Here is a 24893-nt window from a genome sequence, read left to right on the forward strand (position 1 = left end):
TCACTTATATGTGAAACAACTATAAAAACGTTAATTTCTTGCACATAACCAACAATTCGAAATAACTTCTTATACGGTTCAATTTGGGTATATGAATATACCACATCGACCTACTCGACATCACGGACGTCGAGAATTTTTTAGAAATTTTTTTTGATGTGGCACGCGCCCCCACGTGCCGGGAAGGGCACGGGTTCACGCGCCCCCCATGCGCGTCTCCTACCTTGGGCTCGCCAGTCTGGTTTTTTTCGGTGGCCGGAATCTGGGGAATTTTCAAACGCTTTGTTCTCCTTCGATTCTCAACCGTTTTCTTCGTATTTTATATCAATTTGAAGCCCTCAACATGTAGATTCACGATAGACTAGTTTCAAGGTCTAAAATCCACTAGATTTTACTTGAGAAAGCTCGATAATCTGGCCAAATTTGAAAAACTCCGTTCTCAGTCCTCCGACATCCAAATTCTACCAACGAAGTACCCCGAAGCTCGTGAGGATCTCCTTAAGCTCACTGTGAGCTTGAAATTCCTTGAAATGTAATATTTTACGTGTGCATGAACAGTGCACATTTTCGGGGTTAGGGTTTCACGACGATTATGAGGATTTTAAATTCCAAAAATCACATATACGAACTCACAAGCTTACTAGGAGTTCAAATCTTACCTTAGAACCTTCGATCCGTGAAGAAATGGGAGGTTCCTAGCTTGTCCGTACGTGCACAGTGCACGTGAAACAGAAAAATCGAGAAAAGAGAGAGAGAGGCACAGGGAAAGGAGAGGGAAAGAGTGACTGTGTATATGTGTTGTGTGGTCCACCCAAACCATCACCATCCATTTAATTTTTAACTCCCTAACCACAAAATACAATCCAATTTAATCTAACTTAATTATTTTTCCTAAAGTTTAGGAATGAATTTAATCCAATAATATGCCACACACACACATACCTTCATACCCGTCAAGGGTAATTCCATCATTTCACGTCCCCGATATAAAGAATCCCGGGACGAGCTGTGACAAGAAGGCTATACCTTTTAAAACTTCCAAATCCTTCAAAAACTCGTCGGGATAATTTCACCAAAACCGGGCCACCTTCGAACTAGGGCTTCCCAACGTCCAAAACTTCCAAACGAACGTCCCCGAGCTTCGTGGGAACCTCCTTAAGCTCACTGTGAGCTTGGATTGTCCTAAAAACCCACCATTACAAAGTTCGTGAATAGTGATATTAAACGGGGTTACGGTTTCGATGTGATTTCGAGGGTTTCCAGTTCTAAAAGTAGTACTAATCAACTCAGGAGGTTGTAAGGATGAAGGAACACAACAAGCATACAAAGCATTAAGTCGACCTTGAGGTTTCCTACTCAGTGCATCAGCTACCACATTTGCACGACCCGGATGATACTCAATAGTGTAGTCATAATCACTTAGTAACTCCATCCACCTTCGCTGACGAAGATTAAGATCATGCTGAGTAAAAAGATACTGAAGACTCTTATGATCTATGAAACCGTGAGGGAATGGAAAGCCCAAAGCGGACAATGTCGAGCTACGATGGTGAAACGGATCCAAAATGTGGTGGACCCGGGTCAGGATGTGACACCACCACCTTTCCACCCCTGCAAAACCACCCAAAACCGCCTCTATCCGCCATCGACACAACCCATATGAAAAACCCACCAAAATCCCTAAAATTTCCGAACTTTACAAAAACCCAACTGAATTTAGAGGAAAAAATGACAACCCAGCTGAGAAAACAACTAGATCACGCGGAAAGCGAATCAAATTCAACGAACCCTTGAAGTGAAATCAATCAACTCGACGAACCCTTTTGCTATTTTATTTGTTAGTATTGTTGCCTTTCTGATTTTTTTTCTTTTTCTGAAAATTTAGACTAACGGGTTTTTCTTGGTTGACTTGATGGATTAATATTAAAGCTTGAAACTTTCACACTTCCCATTTGAATTATTGTAACAATTGGTAAAAGATCAATTATTTTATTAAAAAAAATACTAATATTTTATTGCCTATTGACATGGCTATTCAGTGCAGGGGTGGAGATGCAAAAGTAGTTACTGTTCACTGGGTGGATTCAATAGTGAATCGCCCTAAGGGGCCTTTGCAACGATGGAGTTGCTCTCATGGCTAACATTAGGCAGCAAATAGAGGGGGGGCCACGTCTAAGCCACCGAGTCGAAAGGCTCATTTCACCTCGCTCTTGGCCGTTGGATTTCCAACGGTCTTCTCATCTAGACCATTGAATTTTCAACCGTAATTTTTTTCAAAAATTATAGGTTGTGTCACGTGCCACAATGGTGCATCTGATTTAAAACAAAATATTAAAAATCAACTGCCAAGATTAATTCAATAGTGAAAAAAATCCAGAAAAAATAAAAAAAACCCAACCATCTTCTTCATTTCTTACCAACAACTCAACATTTATTTGGGAGCTTTCATGAAAAGTGGTTTGTGTTAAGTTTATTTTAACTAAAAAACATGTTATAACTTTATTTAATTAAAAAAAATATATTAATAAAAACCCCTCAAAGTTTAATAAAAATGACAAAAAACTTAAGTTTTAATGAAAATGACACAATTTAAAAAAAAATTAAAAAAAAAAACCTAACACACAAGACCCATGGGTCAATCACAGACACTGTTTATAAAACTGAACACTATTTATAAATCTGAACATTATTTATAAAACTGAACACTATTTATGAAACTGAACGGTACTGCACTATTAATTGATCCAATTTCATAAATAGTGTCTAGTTCTTGGATCTAGTTTCATAAATAGTGTATAGTAATTGATACAGTTTCATAAATAGTGCTTAGTTATTGGTCCACTTTCATAAATAGTGTCTAGTTCTTGGTCATGTTTCATACATAGTGCTTAGTTATTTGTTCAGTTTCATAAATAATGCCTAGTTCTTAGTCATGTTTCATAAATAATGTCTAGTTCTTGGTCCAGTTTAAAAAATTGTTTCCATCTATTGGTTTAGTTTTGGAAATAGTGCCTAATTTTTTGTTTCATTTCATAAATCGTGTCTACTTATTAGAGCAGTTTCATAAATAGTATCTACTTATTGGTCAAGTTTTATAAATAATGTCTAATTCTTGGTTCATTTTCATAAGGTTTGAAACTTAGACCATTTTTTATCCTATAAAAGTACTCATTGTGCCAAAAATGATAAACCCAAAAGTGATTATTTAGATCAAAACCTTGAGAACATTATGTTCTCAATAATTATATTGAAAAAACTGTTTTCAATTACCAAATTAAAATTCTCTCACATATTTTACTTACTTACAATAATTAAATGTAGCTCTCCATCCAATTTTTTTAGGGAAGAGGATCCGGTTCGGATCTCTCCCCTCAAAGGCCCAGGATCAAGTGATCTGGATCGTTGAAATTTAATCTAACGGCTATAAACAAGGGCCCTTTAAAAGTTATAATAATTGTAGTCGTTTGATCAAATTTCAACAGTTTGGATCACTTGATCCTAGGCCTTTGGTGGAAGAGATCCGGACCGCCTTTTTTTAGCTTGGGTGTCATCTTGGAGACATTTTTCCTTGTGCCCGTAACACAAGTGGTACACCATGTGATGTGGGAAATTTTATTTCTGATGTTATTAATTTTTTAACACAAGAATCTCACAACTTGTATAGAGACACATGGTGTACCATCCCTTATTTTGGGCAAATTGAAAAATCTCTCATCATGTTGACTACTATTGCGAAACAAAACCAGAAAAATAAAACTGAAAAATGTAAATCAAATTGATGTCTTTTTCTTATTCTAAAACAAAAAAAAAAAAAAACCTGTAAATGATAGCTGACAACAGGGGGAAATGAGTGTGGAAATAGGTTTCAAAATGCTACTCTTACCATATTTTTGTACGATATTTGTACTACCTCTTTATAGAGATAGAACTCATATGTGTTGGTAGACTTTACTTCTATTAGAAAGATATTACAAATGTGAAATGAAAAATATGATAAAGTATAACTTTACTCTTTGTAACTAGCAATCGTCATTGTCCTTTGTAAACGGATGAACTTTCACAAAAACAATTATTGTTTCGAATAATTAGTAAAGACAAGTTCACTGTCTTGCCCTGATTTCTTAAAACAGATGAACTTGCTCTTAGATTGGAGTTTTTGTTTTTTAGATGAAGGTCCTAGGTTGCAGATAAAAATCATTAATCAAGAAGCTTCTTGACTTTTGACCGAAATAAATTCATGTTTTGTCTAGCAACATAACTGTATATGGTACGAGAACATTACAGTTCAACACATGGCATGCGATTTACGCACAGACTTGAGCTACTCCAACGAATGATCATGGATCACTGAATTTTGTGCATTTATTTCGAGAAATTTCTTCTTTTCCTGATACGAGCAACTTTTTTTTTTAGGAAAGTGATATGAGCAACTTTGGCACACAAAAATTCCACACATAGGAAAATATAACACCATGACTTGGATCTCGGCTTGGACAGACACACAGACACAAATAGAACTACATATGATTGCAGAGAGAGAGAGAGAGAGAGAGAGAGAGTGAGAGAGATGAGGTTTTCCTTCTCCAATAAATGTGAGCAGCAAATGCAGGAAATTATCCCATGAATAAAACAGGTGTCCAATTCTGGTAAGTGGTTACCTCTTTGTAAATAAATGATCACAAGTGAGAAGAAGCAATGCCAAGTGTGAAATGCGTGTGACTCTGTGTGTGAGAGAGAGATATGTGGACATACTCCTTGAATGGTGGCACTCAGGCACTGGCTGTAATGCAGATCCAAAAATCAAACTTTAGATTATTGATATAAAATATCAAACTTTAGATTATTAATATATATATATATATGTATATATACAGAGAACCTTGGATTCCATTTTCTTAAAGAAGATGGGGATTACTGGTTGAGCTCACGCCATCAAATTTTAACAATCTAAATAAATCTAAATCGTTTATTTTTAAAGTTGCATCTTACAAATCAACTTTGTAAAATATTAGTTAAATCGGAGATATTTGAGGTATCTAATTAAGTTTAAAAAAATTAACGAATATTGTGTTCTAATAAATATTGAAATTTCATTGTGACAATTAAAAGACAAATGGTTTCAAGAATCTGGGATTTCTTAGTTTGTTTGATAATTCATACTAAAGATCTAATTAATTAAATGAGGTGTAAAATGTCATACACTCTCAGAACTTCTAACCATAAGTGGTCTAAAATATTTGATTTCTCATCTTATTGAGAGATTCTCATGCGTTATTTGTGAGATGTTCTCATTAGTCTACAACACACGATGCATGCCATAAATTAATTCATTGTGATATCTTCGGTTGTAGATAAATATCTCTCCATCTCACATATGGAAAAATAAAACTCAAACACATAATTACTCATATAGCATAGATGAAATTCACCCAGTAACAAACTCACAAATTTATAAGATACTAGTTTTACATAATCTAGTTGAATATTATAATCACAATAATCACAATCACAATGGTGTATTTTTGGTCGTTCAAGGGAATGTAGACTTTTTTATTTTTTTTTATTTTATACAAGCGATATATTAAGAGAGAAATAAAATTGAACTGGAGACTCTAATGACCGAGAGAGTCAATGATCTTAATCAGCTATAAAGCTAGACTTGTATGTGTGGTGGAACTTATATTAGAAGAGTCTAAGATCATTTCTTGCTATCATATTTTGAGTCTTAGCCCACTCTCTTCTTCTTTAACGTAGATAATATCGTTTGTCAAAAAAAAAAAAAAATCATTTCCCATAAATACATGCTTACCCTTAAAAACATACTTGCCCTATAAATAATGCTTACCCTTAAAATCATGTTTTACCAAGTTGACATTTTTTATTAGGAAAACTAATGAAAATGATTTAAAAATTTTGAGTTTTAACGATAAAGACAAAATAAAGGGTAAAGTAAATAGTATCAGATTTAACTTTTTAGTGTAAAAATATGATATTTCGTTAAAATAAATAGTATTGTGAGTTTTTCGTTAAAACACCATTTTTTATATAGCTATAAGTTGAGAAGGCTGGAGTTTGTACCCTGAACACCACGACCCCCTTTAACTTGTTGAAAAAAGGAAATGAGTGAAAAAAAGGCTCATATCACATACCAAATAAGTCTTTCTTTTGGTTATCCAAAAAAATAAAAATAAATAAATAAGTGTTTCTTTTGATTAGGAGATACCAATTAAGTATCTCACACAAGAAGTTTATCCTTCCCAATAACAAGAGCTCCAAAAGCACCATACTACTGGACTTGGATTCTCTGCCCTCCCATTTCGGTGCCCTCCCCGTGCCCTCCTGTTTTGTGTGGTCACGGTTGATCACGGTTAATCCATACTAACATTTTATATTGTTTTTTATAAAAATAATAAGACAAAAAAAAAAGTAATATAAAATATTGACGTGGCTTAACCGTGACCACACAAATAGGAGGGCACGGAAAGGACACCGAATTGGGAGGGCAGAGAATCCAAGTCCCATACTACTACTAAACACTACCATAGAAGTAGAACTATTGAGTCATTTGACATAAACGTGTACTATCTGGAGGGAAGGGGGAGAGAGAGAGAAACCCATTCCTCACAATTTAAGTCACTTTCCCACTCTTCTCTGAGAAATCTAGAGAGAGATTCAAATTATACATTGACAGTTCCAAACACCTCTCTTCAATGTTGTCATCAACAGGTAGTGACCAGACCAACCACAACACAACCAGTACTTCATCCTGGTCCTCCTCGTCATCCCCATCGCCATTTTCACAACCCTCCTCCTTCCAAACCCCACAAAGAACCATGGAAGAGGTTTGGAAAGACTTCAATCTTGCCTCTCTCACTGATCCCACCACCCAAATCAGATCCTCATCCTCCACCTCACCACTCCTCCAAATTAACCTCCCCAATGGGCCCCACCAGGGCCACCACCACCACCCAAACTTCAGAAATATGACCCTTCAAGACTTCCTTGCCAGACCCTTTGCCCATGACTCACCAGCAGCAGCAGCCGCCTTGGTCTCCGCCGCTGCAAGCCCTCCCTCTCCTCTTGCTCCAGCCGCCCCAACTCTTCTCGGCCTGAACAATCCTGGCTCAGAGTTTCAGCTCTTTTATGCCTCTGACTCCCTCAGGCCTCCGAGCTCCGGCTTCATTGATCATCATCAGGCAAACCATAATAACATTTCTAGCAGTGTTTCTAACTCTTTCAGTGGTTGCCCATTTGAGAGCTTGGCTGCTTCCTCCTTCGGCTTGCCTTCTTTTGGAAAGAGATCATTCACTGAATCTGATAACAGCAATTCCGGTGGAGATCGAAGACATAAGCGTATGATCAAGAACCGAGATTCTGCTGCTCGATCTAGGGCTAGAAAGCAGGAATGTATCTCTCCAGTATTGGTTATTATAAGATATAAGAAAAACAGGAACCATATTTTCTAAATCATATAATGCGACAGTTAATGATAAAATCATTAAAGAATTAATCTAATTATCAACCGTATGTGATATACAAAATTTACTTTTTAACATTTTTCTTCATATAATCCCATTTATCATTTGATTACCCTTATGCTTTGGGTTAGTGTAGTCGTTAGGGTGGATAAAGTCTTTATGTGACAAAACAAGTCTTTGGCTTTTGTTTTTGTTTTGTAAAGTCTTTATGGTTTTGTTTGTTCTTATTTAGTTTTATGAAAATTCTAATATGCTTGGCGTATGTTAGAACATCCATTTCATGGGTTGTAGGTTTTTGTAGTTTTATTATCCTTTTTGAGTCTGGTGCTTTAGTTGGTCGCCTGATTTTTGGTTGGTATGAACAGGCTTACACAAATGAGTTGGAGTTAAAAGTTGCACATTTGATGGAAGAGAATGCAAGACTCAAGGGACAGCTAGAACAGGTGATGAGAACATAAGACCGAGTAAAATTCTACTTATAGAAAAATTAATTATATGTTTTTCTGCGATTTTGACATCTGTTTGTTTGGTGGGAAAATGTATATGCAGTTAATTGCAGCAGCGTCTCAACAACCCAAAAGGCACAATCTTCATCGAACATCAACAGCTCCATTTTGAGAAATCTCAGTGCCTTGCTTTCTGGTTTGAAGGTCTTCCTTTTGAGTTAAGACTTCATAGTAGTAGTTCCAATGTGGGGGGCATCAATGTTTTGCGGTAATATTAAGGTGGTGAGTGCCTTTTCCTTCTGTAGATGTTTTAGGGTTTAGAATATTATAACAATGACTCTCTGTATCTGGGGAAAAATAAGTAATTCCCCAAGATGAAGGTTGTTGCCTCTTATCGTTTTCTTTACTTGTGATTGCAATTTTCTCTCTCTTTATGTACATACAAATTACAGTACAAGTCATCAGAATAAATGAATCTACTTTTAGTGTTCTAATTTGAATTCTTAATATCGAATTTAAGAATAATTGACCATAAATATTTTGTCACTGTGATTAAGAATAAGAGACTTGTAAAATGTAACACAAATAACAGTTTCTGCAAACATATGAAACTCTAGTTTTGTGCGCAAAGAAGAAAGAACCAATGGTGTGTTTACGAATCTGTAATCGGAATGAAAATAAGGAGTCTGATTCCGGATCACTCTTCTGTTTACTGAAATTGAGAGGAATTAATAGTGTATGGGACCTACACGAAAAATGGAATTCAATTCCTAAAAACGGAGGAATTGGACTCCCTCCATGGATGAGGTAATTGAATTCCCGGAGGGTGAGGGAATCAGGAATGCATTTTGCATTCCTAGTATGCCCTCTTATCACTCTGCCATCAAGAGATCGCATACGAGATCGCATCGTCGTCGTTCTGGATCGTCGTCGTTCAGGAGGCGATGGACCAGAGGCTTTGACACCGCCAACACACACCGTCGTTCAGGAGGCGATGGCTCATCGTTGTGCGACGTCGCTTTGACGATGCGACCTTGGCGATGTCGATGCTCGTGTGGTCTTGACGGCTGGGAGTCGTTCTGGGTTTTTTCTTCTACGGGATAAGAAGATGGATGTGGCTTTGTCGCTTTGTTTACAGCTTTTAATTAGATTATAATTTAATTTATACACAATTAATTAATAATGGACATTTTAACTCTTTACTTTGACTAAATAAATAAAAGTAACTAATAAAAATGCATTTAAACATAAATATAGAATAAAATATTTGATTTGGGACAAGGGTATTTTAGTAATCATACTAGTTTATATTCCAATTCTGATGAATTAGTAAACAGCTTTATGGAATTCTATTCCGATTCCAGACAGTTTTAGTAAACAACTTCAACAAGAATCTGATTCTGATTCCACCTTATTTCAATTCTTCCTCAATCCAATTCCTCCTCAATTCAATTCCTCTCAATTTGATTACGGATTAGTAAACGCGCCACAAGTGTTTCTTTTATAGGAAAAAATCCATATTTTCCGTTCTCATAGAAGGAAAGGGATCCTCTCCTAATCCCGTCCTAATCCATCAAGTCCGGTGATTTGGATTTTGAAATTTAATCAAACGGTTACAAACAAGGATTCATTTTAAAAATTATATTAACTTTAGCCGTTATATCAAATTTTAACGATCCGATCCCTAGATTTGGTGGATTAGGAGGAAGGGTTTCGGAGATGATCCCTTTCCCTCGTGGAATTATAGAAGTGATTACATATGGGCCAATTGCTTTTTAAACCTTCCCATCACTTTATCTTGATCAAGCCTATTGAGGAAGTCACTTGTACAAACTCTGGGTTTTGTTTCACTCCGTCTTCTGGTGGCAGCCATTGTTATCTTATGCTGTCGGTTTGTATTTTGGCTTCGGCTTGTCTTGGTTATTGAGTTACTTTGCCAAGCTTGCCATGATCCAATAGGAATATAGGATGACCTGAAAGGAGCATCGTTGACAATGTGGGGCTAACCATTAATGGCAATTAGCAAGTAAAAGGTCTTATTTAAACCCATATATGAGTGCTAAGTAAATAATAATAATATATGTTTTTTGACAATCATTAAAATTAGGGAAGAAAGATTAAGATTCGAAGTTGAGTGTGTGAGGTAGAACACAACTAATTTTACTAAATCCGTCTACTGTAAATAATAATATGTTCGTAAGTTATGTCCTTGTAAAAATCAAATTTGGATTTTGCTTTTCTTATGCATTTGAGAAACCCTAGCCCTTCTGACCAAAAAAGAGAAAACCCTAACCCATATTTTGATCCAAATCTGAGGTTTGAATCTTAGCATGGATTTGTTCACAAGCAAGTGTTTATTTAGTAGCTCAAAATTGTATCATATATGTCCTCTATGGTCTAGCCATGTTTGTATTCCTATCAAGTGTTTATTTAGCATTATTAATTCACGTATTAGAAATTGTATACAAGTGAATAACATATCAAGGACAAAATCCTCGATTCCTCAATCAATAACATACCAAGTGAATAACATATATATGAATTCTAAGTTATAAATATACTTAATCAAATTTGGATTTTGAGTATCTTATGCATTTGAAAAACCCTAACCCATATTGTGACCCAAATCTGAGATTTGAGTACTAGCATGGATTTATTCACAACTAAGTGTTTCTTTAGTAGTCATGTTTTGGGGGGTTCTTTGAATCAAAATATGGTGTTTAGGAGACAATTGTCAACGGTAGATTTTTTTTGTCTCTCAGTTAAAAGTAAAAAGTATAGGTGTGAGTCACACTGTCACGTAGTGTTATCAATTCACGTGTTATAATTTGTTTACAAGTGAATAACATATGAACGACAGAACCCTCGATTTCTCAATTAATAAATACAACATGGATGCATGATGATTAGGTCAAAAATTTTGTCCAAACAGTGGTTAATTAATGTTTGTGGTGTTAATCTACTGAAATGGAGAAAAGAAAAGCTATTGTCTGTTGGCAGGGCATTTGGCAATGCTTGTTGACCAGTATGGTTCATATAAATATAACACTAATACGTTACCATCAAATCCGTTGTCGTCCAGCGGTTAGGATATCTGGCTTTCACCCAGGAGACCCGGGTTCGATTCCCGGCAACGGAACTTTTTTGTCATTATATCCTATATTTTTTTCTGGGCTTTAATTGGGCCGGAACTTCACATAATATTTGTTCCAGAACTTTTCTTGGCCCTGAATGTTTGATTTCTCTTTTTTAAAATGTGATAATCTAAAAAATTATAGTTGCTCTAAATTATGGAGATGGCGATTCGAAATCGGATGCAAGGAAAGCGAGAACGCTTCTTATAAATGTTATTTCATTTTTGTTATGTGCCAGCATGTTGTTGTTGTGGTTGTTTCGTTTTTACAATGCGATATTCTAAATTGTTCTATTATACGGTGATGGAGATTTAAACTGTAATATCTAATATTACGAAGATAAGAATTCGAACTTGCGTACCAGGAAACAAGGACATTGGTCTGACCAAGCAGTGCAAAATGTCGATGATTTGCTTTTGGCTCTGTTTCTTTTTTCTTACAAGGATTTGGTGAAGAAATGAACATTTTATCTAGTGAAAGTCTACATGCTTGAAATCCACATGGACTAGATGGTTCAGTGTTTCTGTTTCGATATCCGCACAATCTTTAGAACCCAGAAATATGAAAAGAAGAAAAATAAAACATAATCTCCTCAGTCAGCAACTCCACCACCTGAGACTTCTCACCTCCTCCCACCGGAAACCGGCACAGCGGGCACGTTGTCTGGCATGCATCGAACCACTTGTCCACACATACCTTGTGAAACTCGTGCAGGCATGGAAGAACTCTCATGTCCTCACCTTCAACCAATCTTGACAAACACACACAACACACCTTATCCTTACTCAAGCTGGATAATGCTTGAGACTCCGCCAAACCCTCTTCCTTTAGTTTTGTCCCGACATCCCATCCGATCGCCTCGTGCAAACACGGGGATTCCTTAACGATCGCCGGGTGCTCTCTTGGACCCAAAAAACTAGAGATCAAGGAGATTGCCCTTTTGAGAACCATTTGGTTTAGTGAAGGATTAGCGTTCGGGGAAGGTGTTTAATAGAGTTTGAGGTTGGAGGGAGTGTGAAAGTGATGGTCCTCAGTTGTTTTGCGTGGGTTGCAAGGGTTGTTATATTAAGGAACGATTTCTAAAGTTCCTTCTCAAAGGCAGTTGCGTTGCACCTAAAGGGACTGTTACTCTTGACCTTTCTTAATTTGATTAATCACAATTAGAGTAATAGTTGGGTTTTTTTTACTTCAAAATTGTTATTCCTTGTCTACTAGTCTATAAGACCTATTATCGTTCACTGATTCACTGTTTGGCTCGTTGCAAGTAAAAATTAAAAAAAAATATCGTTACCAGCAAATTACAATCTAACATATATGCAAAATGAGCTCGTTAAAAACACCCAAAAAAAATAAAAATTTGTACACACATCATGTTGTAAATTATCTGCAAAAAAAGAACACTCCTTTCATTTAAGGAACCAACTATTTTCTTTGAACGAATAGATTGAAACTTCTCACTTTCTGCAACCCATGAGATGCCTGGGTCAAACTACTTGCCGGTAGAAGGTCAATTGATGTCAAGACTTTGTGAAACTTGGATGTGAAAATACACTGTGCATGACATACCATAGGGCACCCAACTCACACCAGACTAGTTGATCAAGCGGTAACTTTTTCGACAAAAACAAGGTCAAGAGTTAAATCTTTACCAATAAACAGATTAAAGCATGATCTGTTTTTGCACAAACCTAGTAGAACGAGGAGAGACTCGAGGAAGCAATAAAGACATTGTAACGACAGTAAGCCTGAAGCAAGAGGTGCAGGTGAGGACCATGAGGTGACATTGAAGATAAACAGCTAACAGTCTGATTGTCCTTCAGAAACCAACACAAGTCTTGATCCTATTTATATTGGTCTGGTAAAATCTAGGCAAAATGCGAGACTGGGAAGGTTCAACGAAAAGCAAAGGTCATCCAAAAACAATCTTAGACAACAGAAAACAACCTTCTCTCCTTTTAACAGACTCAGTGACAGGGAAAAATCCATGCCAGACATCAATGTAAAAGTATACATCCGCAAATGGAAGCGATGCATGAATTTATTCAGCTCAACGTTTATTTTTGAGTGACAACTCAGTATAATTTTCATCTCGGAAGAAATCTCAGAGAACCTCTCTAGAAGAATTCCTCTCAGATAATAAAGCACATAATCATTCAAAAGGCACTGAGTAACAAGCCATACATGAATTATCAGGCAATTCCTCACAAATTGAATAAAGAACACTTGACGATGTGACCTCCCGTCTGCCAACGCATGAACAAATTGGTTCAACAAAAGGCTTAAAAGAGATTAGCAAGAGGAGGCACATACGAGTAAATTTGCAATAAATCCCACAACAGTAACTCTGTGGGACAATACCATAAGTTTCACAATTCGACCTAGTGACTGCCTATTCCATCTGCTTCGTGCTTGTCTGATGATTCTTCAGAATCTTCAGTTTTTATTGTCTCATCCGCCTCGAGTGTCTTGCCATCTGTTGGTACTAAGCTAGGTATCCCATCCTTTATCTATCGAGTAATCAATACAATAAGGAACCATATTAGACGTCAGCTATACAGGCAAAAAACATATGGAGAAGATGGAATTTACACAATGTCCATCATTCATGTTCAGCTTAATACAACCTCAGCTATAGAGGCAAAAACATATAGAGAAGATGAAATTTTTGACAATCATTCATGTTATCCCCCTTCCACACTGAACTCCCGAATCGCTATAACTAACTTTCGTCTCTGTTGGACCAGTAGGTCTCACACTCAGTCAAGTTAAAACCATAAACACTCATCAGTAATCTTAGCTCGAGCCTATCTTCGCGCACCTCCGAGGCCAACACAAAACCTCAATAATATTCAAAAGCCATCACAAATTGTCATACAGATAGTGGGCTAAATCTTATTTTTCACTAATTTCTAATGTTGCATAATTTGAGCTCACACCAAATATACAGCCTTTACACGAGCTGCCCAGAAATTAAAATTCAGAGAAAAATTGAATTAATTGCTGCATATAAATTTAGGATTGGAATTTGGAACTCACAGGAAAGGAAACACCGATTGCATCACTAATTAGGGAATTTGTTTGCTCGCAAAACCTACACACAAAAAAAAAAAACCCAAAAACAAATTAATTTAACCGGTGATGCAATTACCAAAGAAAATTAAACAAATAAATAATCAGAGATTAAAATAATTAAAAGTTAAAGAACAAAACCTTAGAGGTTGCTTAGAAAGTGGGCAGACGAGTATGTCAGCTAGGGTTTTGCTGAGTCCAGACCCAGCATCCTTAAGAAGCTTTATGCTTCCTCTCACCATTTCTTTTCTCTCTCTAACTTTATGTTTGGGGTTTCTCTCTCTCTAGAAAAACACTACGCCTTCTTGCTACGCACCGTTTTATGAAATTGAAGGCACACAATTACTCATAACGGGGCGTTTTGGTCTAATAAAATAAAGAAAACTTTAACGAAATACTCCGAATACTATTCACTTTAATGAAAAATCATTTTTTTATATTAAAATATCAATTATAGTACAATTCACTTATTCTTTTATTTTATTATTTTCGTTAAAACTTAAAATTTTCAAATCATTTTTATTAATTTCCTAAAATAAATCTCGTTGCCTTCGAAAGAAGCGGACTTGGATTGTCTACCCTCCTCATTTCATATTCTTGCCATGCTCTTCTATTTTTATGATCATGATTAAATCACATTAATATTTTATATTCATATTATTTTTTATCTTATTATTTTTATAAAAAAAATTAATATAAAATTTTGATACGCCTTTACAAAATATATTGAATAGGCAGACAATCAAGTCCGAAAGAAGTAGCTCTACGGGGAGGGGAGGTGCTGCACTGCAAGTACAGAGAGGGATCTCAATATGCGTTAATGGCGAAAACCAACTGGACTTCGAATTCGAAACTATTCGTTTGGTACGATATCTCTACTGAATGGCAAGGGTTTGCACCCGTGAACTCTTTCGATTCCGGAGGTCCATTTTCTCACACCTCGCTTCCAACCCATCAAAATTCAATCTTTCCTTGCCATCCTCCCCATTTTCCTCCTCTTCGTTCGAACCCTCTGTCAACCGCTACATATTTTCGCTTCTCGATTCGTGTCAGAGCTTGATCCAGATCACCCAACTCCACGCCCATTTGATCACCCGGGGCCTTTTCGATTCGTTTTGGGCCCGGAAGTTGCTCAATAGCTATTACTATTTCGGCGATTTCGATTATACGATATGGGTTTTCGTTTACATTGATGCTCCTGGTAGATTTTGCGTTAATACAGTTATTAAGGCGTACTCACTGAGTTCGGCGCCGGTCCGAGCTTTGGTGGTGTATTTGGAATGGCTGAGGAATGGGTTTGTTCCCAACAGCTATACTTTCATACCGGTTTTCGGGTCGTGTGCGAAAATGGGTTGTGCTGAATCTGGGAGAACATGCCATGGGCAGGTTGTGAAATATGGGGTGGACTCTGTGCTGCATGTGCAGAACTCATTAATTCATATGTATTGTCGTTGTGGGGAATTAGAGCTTGCCAGGAAGGTGTTTGATGAAATGCCTGAGAGGGACTTGGTGTCTTGGAATGCAATTGTCGATGGGAATGCCAGATTTGGTGATATTGAGGTTGCACGTAGGTTGTTTGATGAAATGCCTGAGAGAAATGTGGTTTCTTGGAATGTTATGCTTGGTGGGTACTGGAAGGGAGGGAAGCCAGAGTGTGCATTGAAGTTGTTTAGGAAAATGGTGGGCATGGGATTGAGGGGGAACGAAACTACCATGGTGAATATGCTTGCGGCTTGTGGTCGGTCTGCTAGACTAAATGAAGGAAGGTCAGTTCATGGATGTCTAATTAGGACATTCTTGGAGTGGAATATATTTCTCAACACAGCTTTGATCGATATGTATTGTAAATGTGAAAGGGTGCAAGTGGCGCGTTTGGTATTTGAGAGCACGGCGTATAGGAATCTGGTTTGTTGGAATGCAATGATTTTGGGGCATTGCATTCATGGAAATCCTGAAGATGGATTTAACCTATATAGAGAAATGGTGGGTAGAACAAAGTCAAGAGATGGAGAAACAATCCATGAGAAGGAGAGTTCGAGGCCAGATGAAGATCGGGAAGGAATTATCCCAGATGAAGTAACTTTTATAGGTGTTCTTTGTGCCTGTGCCCGCTCTGGATTGGTAAGAGAAGCCAGAGATTACTTCAGCCAAATGATCAATGTCTTCCAAGTAAAGCCCAATTTTGCACACTATTGGTGCATGGCTAATGCTTTGGCTAGTGTGGGGCTTAGACAAGAGGCAGAGGGAATAATTAGGAACATGCCGGAGGTTGCTGTGGACTTGGCACCGGAATCCTTGGCATGGGCTAGTCTGCTTGGCTCGTGTCGTTTCCAAGGAGATGCGAAGTTGGGAGAAATTGCAAAGTCTCTCATTGAAAAGGAACCTCAGAACATTGCTTACTATCGGTTGCTGCTGAATGTCTATGCCGTGTCAGGTCAATGGGAGAATGTTACTCAGGTAAACAAGATGATGAAAGAAATGAAGTTGGGAAGAATCCCCGGATGCAATCTTGTGGACTTGAATGAAATTGTTCATGAGCTCAGAGTTGGAAGACATTATCAAGTTGACCTTGTAGACTCCTGACTTCCAACAGCAATGACTCTGTACACACAAACTGAAAGTTGGCATAAAGTTCTGAACATGTCAGAAAATGAAGATGGGTAATGCTCGGGATGTCGGGAGCCAAAGCAGCCGTGATCCTTCCCTGTTTCGACTGAATTTCATGGATTATTTAACAAGGAAATGAGATTACTAAATTTTCTATTTGTGATCAAAGCGTTTGATTTCATAAAGGGTTTTGGCAATTCTTCGTTTGGGTCTCATTGGGTTATACCTTATTTGTACAAAAGCAGCTTTCCAATCTCAAAGAGTACGGGCTTATTTGGGAAGTGCATTTTAAATGACTGAAAACGCTTTTAAAGAAAATGTTTTTGAAACCAATCCTTAGTAAAAATGCAAGTGGATCATTGGAAAAACACTTGAAGTGCTGGTGTTTCTTTTAGGAAGCACTTCAAGTGCTTTTTGAACCCAAAAATATTTTTTTCAAAAACACTTTCGGTAATTTGAAAGGATTTCTCAAACAAGTCCTACATCTCATGAGAGCTTGGTCGTCACAAAGATATAGAAGAAATGTAATACGGGACACAACCAAACATAAAAACCAAAAATCGTTCTAAATTTTTTTCACCTTTGCGATATTGTTTTCTTCTTTCTTTGCCTCGCATTCGTCATCCTTTTTTATGCCTCCCCTTCCCTAATATGTTCTCTCCACATCTCAACCACAAAAAGTGAACTAAAAACTAAAAACAAAGAGGTCGTTAAGTGAGCCCAAATCAAATCTTTGTGAACACTTGTGTCTTTCGGAACAAGGATTCGAAAATTCACAAAAATTCATGAGCAGCACACCAGTTGCGATCAAATGAATATCCCCATTAAGCTAGAAAAGAACACAACTAAGGCACACACACCAAGCTTGATTCAAACCACATGAGAAACCACTTAATGGAAGTAGAATATTGTAATTCAGAAAGAGTAAAACTGACTGGCATTGACAGCAGTAAGAACAACCACCAACACCAGAATCCAACTTTTATCTACAATTCAAGGACTTAACGACTCCGATAAAGCACTTAAAAACACAGAATAATAAAGAAGTCAGCTGATAAACTAAAATACACAATAGGTATGCCAGCTCTTGAAGTTCCCCACTAAAGAGACATCACCGAGAACTTCATTCAAACGCCCACTGGTTCTCACGACGAACTTCCTCCTCTTCCTCCGGGGTGAAGTCGTTCTTGATGTTGAAGGTCTTTCTGATCTCTTCCGGAGTCTTACCCTTGATCATGTCTGCAACCGTCTGGCAAGTCAGGTCCAAAAGGGTCTTGATGTTCAAGTAGTTTGCAGCCTGTCAGTGTCAATACCAATATCACCATATATTAGAAATACATAGTTAATGTCAGTTTCGGCGATCAGCCACCCACAGAAAGAATGAAAACAACCATATCAAATTACTGTAGTTTCTACAAATGATTACGCAATACATTCATAACCAAATTAAACCGACAATAGTATTAGTTTTACTTCTTTCCTCATGTTTTGTTCCCTACTTAGTCTATTAGGGTGCATTTGTTTGGCTTCACTAGCCTTCAATGGACTAGACTGGACTACTCATTAGTGCAGTCCTATGTTTGTTACATAGTGGGACTATGTTTAATGGGATTGAAGAGGACTTGTGTTCACTAACTCTCTCACTTAAGGGTCTTAGCGAGACCCCCCAAATACCATGGAACTGCTAAGATCCTCGTTGTGTTCTTCTTCACATCGCATCCTTCTCTGCTTTCTTCTTCGCATCGCGTCCTACACTCACCAAACTCTGGCAAGATCTCTCTCTCTCTTCGCCCTGAGCCCAAAATCATTAATTAGACCTTAGATTTGACCTTCAATCGAAGAACCCACGAGCTCCGTTTCCAATTCAAGAGAACTCCGGCGCTTTAAGGTTTTCAAATCGAATTTTTGGTCCTGCATATACAAGTGAGCTTGAAGGATTTAATTTTTTTGGGATTTGATTTCCTTACGAAGGATTATAACCATGGAGGGTTTGCAAAAGTTGATTGGGTTTTGTGTTGGGTGCTTTGCAGTCTTACTCTCCTTTTTTTTTTTTACTTTATTTGTTCTATTCTTTATTCAGAACATTTGATGGATTCCGTGAATTCGTTGCGTTTGGTTTGTGAAGGGAGGTTGGATTTGTGAGTTTTCTGGGATACCATTTAGTTCTGATCAAATTGAACGATTTCTAGATTCTACGAATGGAGTGGTTGATCAAATTTTGAATGACTTCAATTAGTTCTGATTTTTCTGGGATACCAAATTGAACGATTTCTGATTTCTTTGGAATTAGGGTTAAGCGTTTGTTGTTGGAAGTTCTGCAATTTCCAAGGTGCAGAGGAGCACCAACAATTTGCGAAGAAGATGCCATTTTTTCCATATTGATATTTTTAATACAAAATGCTTCACTAAGTTAGTCCAGCTTAGTCCCTTAAGCTAGTCCGATCCGAGATAGTCCAGTGCAACAAACGCACCCTTAGGGTCATAGCCAATAGTAGTCTTTTGGTTGCTGTACCATTCCAAATTGCCTATTCTCTAGGGATTCAAGTTATTGTACTTCCGCAGAGGACTAAAAAAAATTCCTGCAAAGAAGCGGTTGCTTCTCTCATAAGAAAAGAGTCCGTATAACCACCAAAGTGGACAATGACATTGCATACGAAACTAGTTAATTCTTCCAAAACTAACACAGCACCGATGTTGCAGAAGGATTCACATTCTCTTATAAGCAAACTTAATCTCAACTTGAACAAGAAAGCAAGACACGTAAACGAAAGGCAAATATTTCAAGGCGAAAATATCACTCTTTATCTCAACTTCAAACATAAGCACAACACAAATTTAAGTATAAACGGAACAAGCATAGTAATTCGATATCAAGATAAGCCATCAGTAACGAAACAACAAAATCAACCAATTTAAATTCACAGAAACCTAGGAATACCCCTAAATCATACCAAACCTTCATAGAAAACCCCTAAATCAGTAACCCTAGGCCCTAAAACAACACAATTGACCCCAATCCCCAAATTAAAAACCCTAACCCAAGCGAATCCCCAAATTCTGAAACCCTAGAATCAAACCAAGCAATCGCGAACAAGAATTAGACCAAAATTCAAGGTTAAATTAGGGTTTTAACATACCAGAATGAGGTCAAAGAGCGTAGCTTGGTCGACCTTGACGAATTCCTGATCCCAGGCCTTGAGATCGTCCTCGGAGATCTTCTCGTCGGGCTTGGCGGCGTCGACGTGCTTCTTGCAGTACTCGATGACCTTGGCCAAAATCTTGCTGGTGACATTGGGCAGAGGAATGCCATTGTCTGCGCAATCGTCCTCGATCATGTGCTTGATGGTCTGCGACTCCAGCGCCACCGCCTCCTCGACCTCGAACGACTCGCCGTCCGAGCTCTTGAGGGTGATCTTCTTCGACGACGACGACATGGTTGGTGACGGTGATGACGATGGTCTCCAAACGACGCCGCTTTAAAAACTCGAAGGGGTTGGAGAGAGATTTGGTTCTGGTTGTAGTGAGAGAATTTGATTTCGCACGGGAAAAAATAATAAAAATGAGGCGTGGAGGGGTGAGAGGTATGTGACGCAATTTATATGGAAAACAATTTTTCAGATCGAATTTACAAATCAAGTGAGGGATCATTAATAAAAAAAAATTAGCATGTTAGTAATAATTTAAGGCTTTTTATATTAGCACTTTACAAAATGTTGAATGTATCCCACATTAAAATTTAATATTAAATAATTTATTTACCCTACTATGCAATGGTAATTTTGACCTTATCAGGTTTTTTTTTTTAATTTCTAAATACACCCAAAATAATTTTTAACGTATTATTTATCTTCTTCAACTATCAAAATCCCTTCGACCTTCCATTGTTGAACAAAACTCTAACAAATGAAACTACAAACATGTTGATTCAGAAAAATTATTTTTGACGAATGAAACACGAAATCGATGTTTCGTAAATTTCACATGAGGTAAGACTTCATATTCCTTATTGTTTTAGTGATTTTGATGACATCGATAATTATTTAATTTTGCTTTTGCTGCATTATTCAAGCTTCTATATTCGTAATCATCTTTTAGGGATCACACGGATTACATGAAGAATTAAATACCTAAAATTACCACCAAATATTAAAAACAGACGATATGAGTTTTAATGGTGGAATTGAAAACAACCCACGTATGCTTTAAATCTCACGCGACATCTTTTATCAAAATTCTAGTCGGCGTTTTTTTGCCCAAATTAAAAAAAATTTATAAGATTTGAGAAATGTGGGGTGTATAGAAAATTTGGGGTGCATGTAGAAAATGTAAAGTGTATATTGAGAATGTGAGGTGTTAAGGTATTATGGGAAAATATGTGGGGTTTATTAAGACAATTTTTCATTGAAAAAACAAATGTGGGGTGTTAATATAATAACCCTGATTTAATCATCGAGAACTTGGCATATAATTTACAAAATATGCTTCAAATATGTAGTCTGCATAGCATTACCTATGTCAAAATTACCCCCAAAAAAAAACACAAAGAAGGGGTAATAGGAAGTTGAACAAAATAAGGCTTATTTTATTAACACCCCACATATTGTTGATTAAACCCCACATACTTAATACACCACACATTTGCTTTTTTAATTAAAATTTATCTTAATACACCCCACATACTTTCTCATAATACCCTTACACCCCCACATTCTCATACACCTAATATTTTCCACATACACCCCACAGCTTTTATACACTCCACATTCTTCAAATCTTATAATACTCAATTTCAATTTTTATAAATTAAATTGACTTAGGATTAAAACCTTAACATTCTCTAAAAAGGGAAGTCTACCATCCAGTCTGTTGAGCCTGAGTTTCATTGGGTCATCATAGCCAATCTTCTTTTCTCTATCTCTTAAGTCTTTTGCTAACAAAAAAGGATTTCTGCTAAAAAATGGCAACTGGGAGGAACCTAACAAAGCAAAAGTAAACCCCAGAAGATGAATAAGAATGGAAAATGTGTTGCTGGGTTGGCCTCCTATGAAATTGGGTAGTATGGAAAGCAAAAGCAGGCTTAAATAATTACTGATGTTGTTGAATAATTAAAACAATGACAAATATGAAATTTTACCTCATGTGAAGCTTCCGAAATATTGATATCGTGTTCCGTTCATTAATTTTTTTTTTCTCAATCAACGTGTTTATAGTTTTAATAGTTAGAATTTTATTCATCAATAGAGTGGAGGTTGAGAGGGGTTTTTATAGTTAAGAAAATAAATAATGTGTTAAAAGTAACTTTGGGTGTATTTAGAAATTTCTTATTTTCTTTAAACCCCATAAGGTCGAAATTGTCATTATATAGTAAGTTACATAAGTCACTTAATATTACATTTTAATGTAAAATGCATTCAACATTTTGTGGAATGCTAATAAAAAAAGCCCAAAATAATTGAACACACAAAAAAAATAGATAGGAAGTGATATATGTTAGGTTTGAATCAAATTTCTAGGCCTATCTTCAATCCCACATAAGAAAGATAAGAAAAAAAATTCTTGAAATTGCCATCACACAAATTGTTTATTTGTCGCACATCGAAACGAGTTATTCTCCAGTCTTGACCGATTTCTAAAGGAGGCTACAATTACTTTATATGTCAAAACTCGACTCATTGACATTTGCTGAATCAACTTTATTATGTTTAATTTTAATATTTATAATTATAATAGTTCAAATTCTTTTAACGATCACTAAAAATACTAACCAACGTTATGATCTAATTATAACTGGCTCATTTACTTAACGCAAATTCTTATTCTTTAGAAAATCTTTATGTCAAAACAATCACTAAAGATAAGATTAAGCTGAAAGAGACTACAATGAGAAGTGGTGCAATATAATAAACCAGAAGTGGGGACGCCTAATGCATGTATGCCGTGCATAAAATGATGAAGAAAAGGAATCCGGATTCTCGTCAGATTTTCTTTGTGAAAATTACGGGGAATTTTCAATCTTGTCCGTTCATCGTACATTATGCGGTCAAACATTATTTTAAATATTTTTATTTAAAATTAAACACAAACATTACTTGACAAAAACTGACCGCATAATGTACGATGAACGAACACGATTCATGAATTCCTAAGATCCTTACCAAAAGAATCCAAAGAGGATCATGTTGGGAAGAAAAATGTTTCTCATGCTACCAAATTGAGCTCAATTATTTGAGTTGTGCAATACGAGAAATTTTTCATTATGACGGGAATACACCACGTGTTTTCATGTAAATAGTGGAAATTTTTATTTTTTTAAGTTATTATTTTTAACACATATCTCACCATTTGTATAATGACACGCAGGGGCGGATCTATTAAGGGACCAGGGTGGTCTCGAGACCACCCGAAGCTCAAAAAAATGGATGTGAGGATCTTCAAGGACCACCCAAGTCTGGGCAGTGATGGAGAAGAACAATAGCCATGGCTGTCGCAAGCTGTGCGTTTCAGGAGGAGGAAGAAGAAAGCCAATTTTTTTTCAAAATGACTTGGCGAAAACAACATCGTTTTGAGCCAGATCATTAAAAAAAGTTTAAAATCTTACTCACGTGAGAACCCTCACACTCACAGCAATAGAACCTTCACTTTACCAAATCTGTAACCCTTCTGCGTTTTTTCTCCTTGTGAAGCTCTGATCTGGACTCTGGAGGCTAGCCGCCGCTGCCCTACCCACTGGTCGTCTTCTTCTTGGTCGAGGAGGTTTGTATTTGTACTCTCTTTGACTCTGTGACTCTCCATTAAATAATTTTGCCAGCCACTGCAGTCTGCTGATAGTGTTAGTATATATATGAATGTGTAGCTATAGGACTGGGCTGGACTCGTTGAGAGGAAAGAGAAGGAATGGAATGAGGGTTTTGGTAATTTCGGAAGTGGAGCAGCAGCAGAGTATGGTAACGATTTGGGGGTCGAGCCGCGAGGCGTCGTTTGGGGAAAACAAGATTTTGAAGCCAGAGATAGCCACATGTAAATTTTGCTTCTTTATTTCTTAGCTCAAATGGGATAGCTTTGTTTTTTCTATTCTTGTTTGATGTTTGCATCTAAATTATTTTTTTAATTTAATTATTTTGATTTTAAATATTGAAGATTAGCTCTATTTTGTCAGTATTTTTTTGCCTAATGTTGATATGAAATTTGATTTTAAATATTGAAGATTAGGTCTGTTTTGAAGATTAGCTCTACTGGTTTTCTTTCAGATTTTTACCCTTGAAAGTTTTTAGCTTTGGCTTTTGGGCCACACTGTCAAAGTCATCTGCTTTTCATGTTTCCTAAATTTTCATCGGCTTCATTGTAAAGCTAATTTATTGCTTTTAGCTTAACTAGACAGTGAAAGAATAAGAAGCTATACTTGAGCAAATATCATATAGATTATATATAATTGTGCATTATCTTTGTAGAGCTAGTTTCAAAATCATGTTTTGGCAAGTTGTGGAAAGTTGGAGTGGTTGGCAAAGGCAGACATGGTTTGATGTTAAATGGGTGGGTAAAGATCGGTGCTTTCTTTCGATATTCGTTTCGTGTTTTTGTGTAATGTGTTGGCTATATGCATTGTGAATTGGAGTGCAACTAGTTTGTGATGCTAAAAGGGTGTGTAAAAATTTGTGCTTTCTTTCGATATTGTTTCCGTGCTTGTTTTCCGAACTTGAGGTGGTAGTGGAATTGCAAGAACTATTTCGTAGAGTGTAGTGAGTTAATCAAGCTGCAGCCTTTGGAAGGCGTAAACTATATATTCTACAATTTGTGCATTTCTCACAAGTGCAAGGCATGTTTTCGTTCACCTATCTAGTCATTGCCTTTGTGTCTGCATTTTTGCCTTTGACATTCATAATATTAGAATCCCACGGGCACGGACCTAATTATAAATTTATAAATGAATCTGATTTCTCGTTTTTCATATAATATTTGTTTAGCTTCATCAATTGATATAGATTTTTTTTTATTAATTGATATGTGTAGAAATTAGAAGTATGGAACGATATTACAAGTAAAAATCATCATCAATTAGTTCGGACAATCATATTCCAAATAGTTCATCTCCAAATAGTTCAATGATATTTTCATCTTGGTTTTTTTTTTTTTTTGGAGCTTTTATATTGGGACCACAACAA

The 24893-nt window shown here is 36.6% G+C and overlaps 4 protein-coding genes and 1 non-coding gene across 5 annotated transcripts; 3 read left to right on the plus strand and 2 right to left on the minus strand.

Moving 5' to 3' along the window:
* The first annotated feature begins 6571 nt into the window (after positions 1-6571).
* LOC103401054 (protein FD) lies at positions 6572-8418 on the plus strand. The gene is made up of 3 exons (XM_070813140.1): positions 6572-7418; positions 7844-7921; positions 8028-8418. The coding sequence occupies exons 1-3, from the start codon at positions 6711-6713 to the stop codon at positions 8094-8096; spliced, it is 855 nt and encodes a 284-aa protein (XP_070669241.1). The 5' UTR covers positions 6572-6710; the 3' UTR covers positions 8097-8418.
* A 2573-nt stretch (positions 8419-10991) lies between these two features.
* Positions 10992-11063, plus strand: TRNAE-UUC (transfer RNA glutamic acid (anticodon UUC)). Its single transcript has one exon. It is a non-coding gene; the product is annotated as a tRNA-Glu (tRNA).
* Positions 11064-13058: 1995 nt separating this feature from the next.
* LOC103401055 (uncharacterized) lies at positions 13059-14471 on the minus strand. Its single transcript, XM_008339761.4, has 3 exons — positions 14269-14471; positions 14095-14149; positions 13059-13565 (listed from the first exon to the last, which is right to left on the minus strand). Exons 1-3 carry the CDS (start codon positions 14367-14369, stop codon positions 13437-13439), a joined length of 285 nt encoding a protein of 94 aa, XP_008337983.1. The 5' UTR covers positions 14370-14471; the 3' UTR covers positions 13059-13436.
* Positions 14472-14858: 387 nt separating this feature from the next.
* Positions 14859-16890, plus strand: LOC103401056 (pentatricopeptide repeat-containing protein At3g51320). Its single transcript, XM_008339762.4, has one exon. It carries the CDS (start codon positions 15010-15012, stop codon positions 16708-16710), a length of 1701 nt encoding a protein of 566 aa, XP_008337984.2. The 5' UTR covers positions 14859-15009; the 3' UTR covers positions 16711-16890.
* Positions 16891-17599: 709 nt separating this feature from the next.
* On the minus strand, positions 17600-20397 carry LOC103401058 (SKP1-like protein 1A). Its single transcript, XM_008339763.4, has 2 exons — positions 19872-20397; positions 17600-18031 (listed from the first exon to the last, which is right to left on the minus strand). Exons 1-2 carry the CDS (start codon positions 20166-20168, stop codon positions 17858-17860), a joined length of 471 nt encoding a protein of 156 aa, XP_008337985.1. The 5' UTR covers positions 20169-20397; the 3' UTR covers positions 17600-17857.
* Between the last annotated feature and the right edge of the window lie 4496 nt (positions 20398-24893).

The sequence above is a fragment of the Malus domestica genome, chromosome 15 (genome assembly GCF_042453785.1).
Source record: "Malus domestica chromosome 15, GDT2T_hap1".
NCBI lineage: Eukaryota > Viridiplantae > Streptophyta > Magnoliopsida > Rosales > Rosaceae > Malus > Malus domestica.

What these genes read in the sequence shown, in the direction of transcription:
- LOC103401055 (XM_008339761.4), bottom strand. Translation starts at nt 14,369, where the DNA reads ATGGTGAGAGGAAGCATAAAGCTTCTTAAGGATGCTGGGTCTGGACTC. An exon ending in CTTTCTAAGCAACCTCTAAG is followed by an intron (nt 14,150 to 14,268) that starts GTTTTGTTCTTT and finishes TTTTGTGTGTAG; the next exon opens with GTTTTGCGAGCAAACAAATT. An exon ending in CAATCGGTGTTTCCTTTCCT is followed by an intron (nt 13,566 to 14,094) that starts GTGAGTTCCAAA and finishes ATTACTCGATAG; the next exon opens with ATAAAGGATGGGATACCTAG.
- LOC103401054 (XM_070813140.1), top strand. Translation starts at nt 6,711, where the DNA reads ATGTTGTCATCAACAGGTAGTGACCAGACCAACCACAACACAACCAGT. An exon ending in AGCAGGAATGTATCTCTCCA is followed by an intron (nt 7,419 to 7,843) that starts GTATTGGTTATT and finishes TGGTATGAACAG; the next exon opens with GCTTACACAAATGAGTTGGA. An exon ending in TCAAGGGACAGCTAGAACAG is followed by an intron (nt 7,922 to 8,027) that starts GTGATGAGAACA and finishes ATGTATATGCAG; the next exon opens with TTAATTGCAGCAGCGTCTCA.
- LOC103401058 (XM_008339763.4), bottom strand. Translation starts at nt 20,168, where the DNA reads ATGTCGTCGTCGTCGAAGAAGATCACCCTCAAGAGCTCGGACGGCGAG. An exon ending in CGCTCTTTGACCTCATTCTG is followed by an intron (nt 18,032 to 19,871) that starts GTATGTTAAAAC and finishes TGACACTGACAG; the next exon opens with GCTGCAAACTACTTGAACAT.
- LOC103401056 (XM_008339762.4), top strand. Translation starts at nt 15,010, where the DNA reads ATGGCAAGGGTTTGCACCCGTGAACTCTTTCGATTCCGGAGGTCCATT.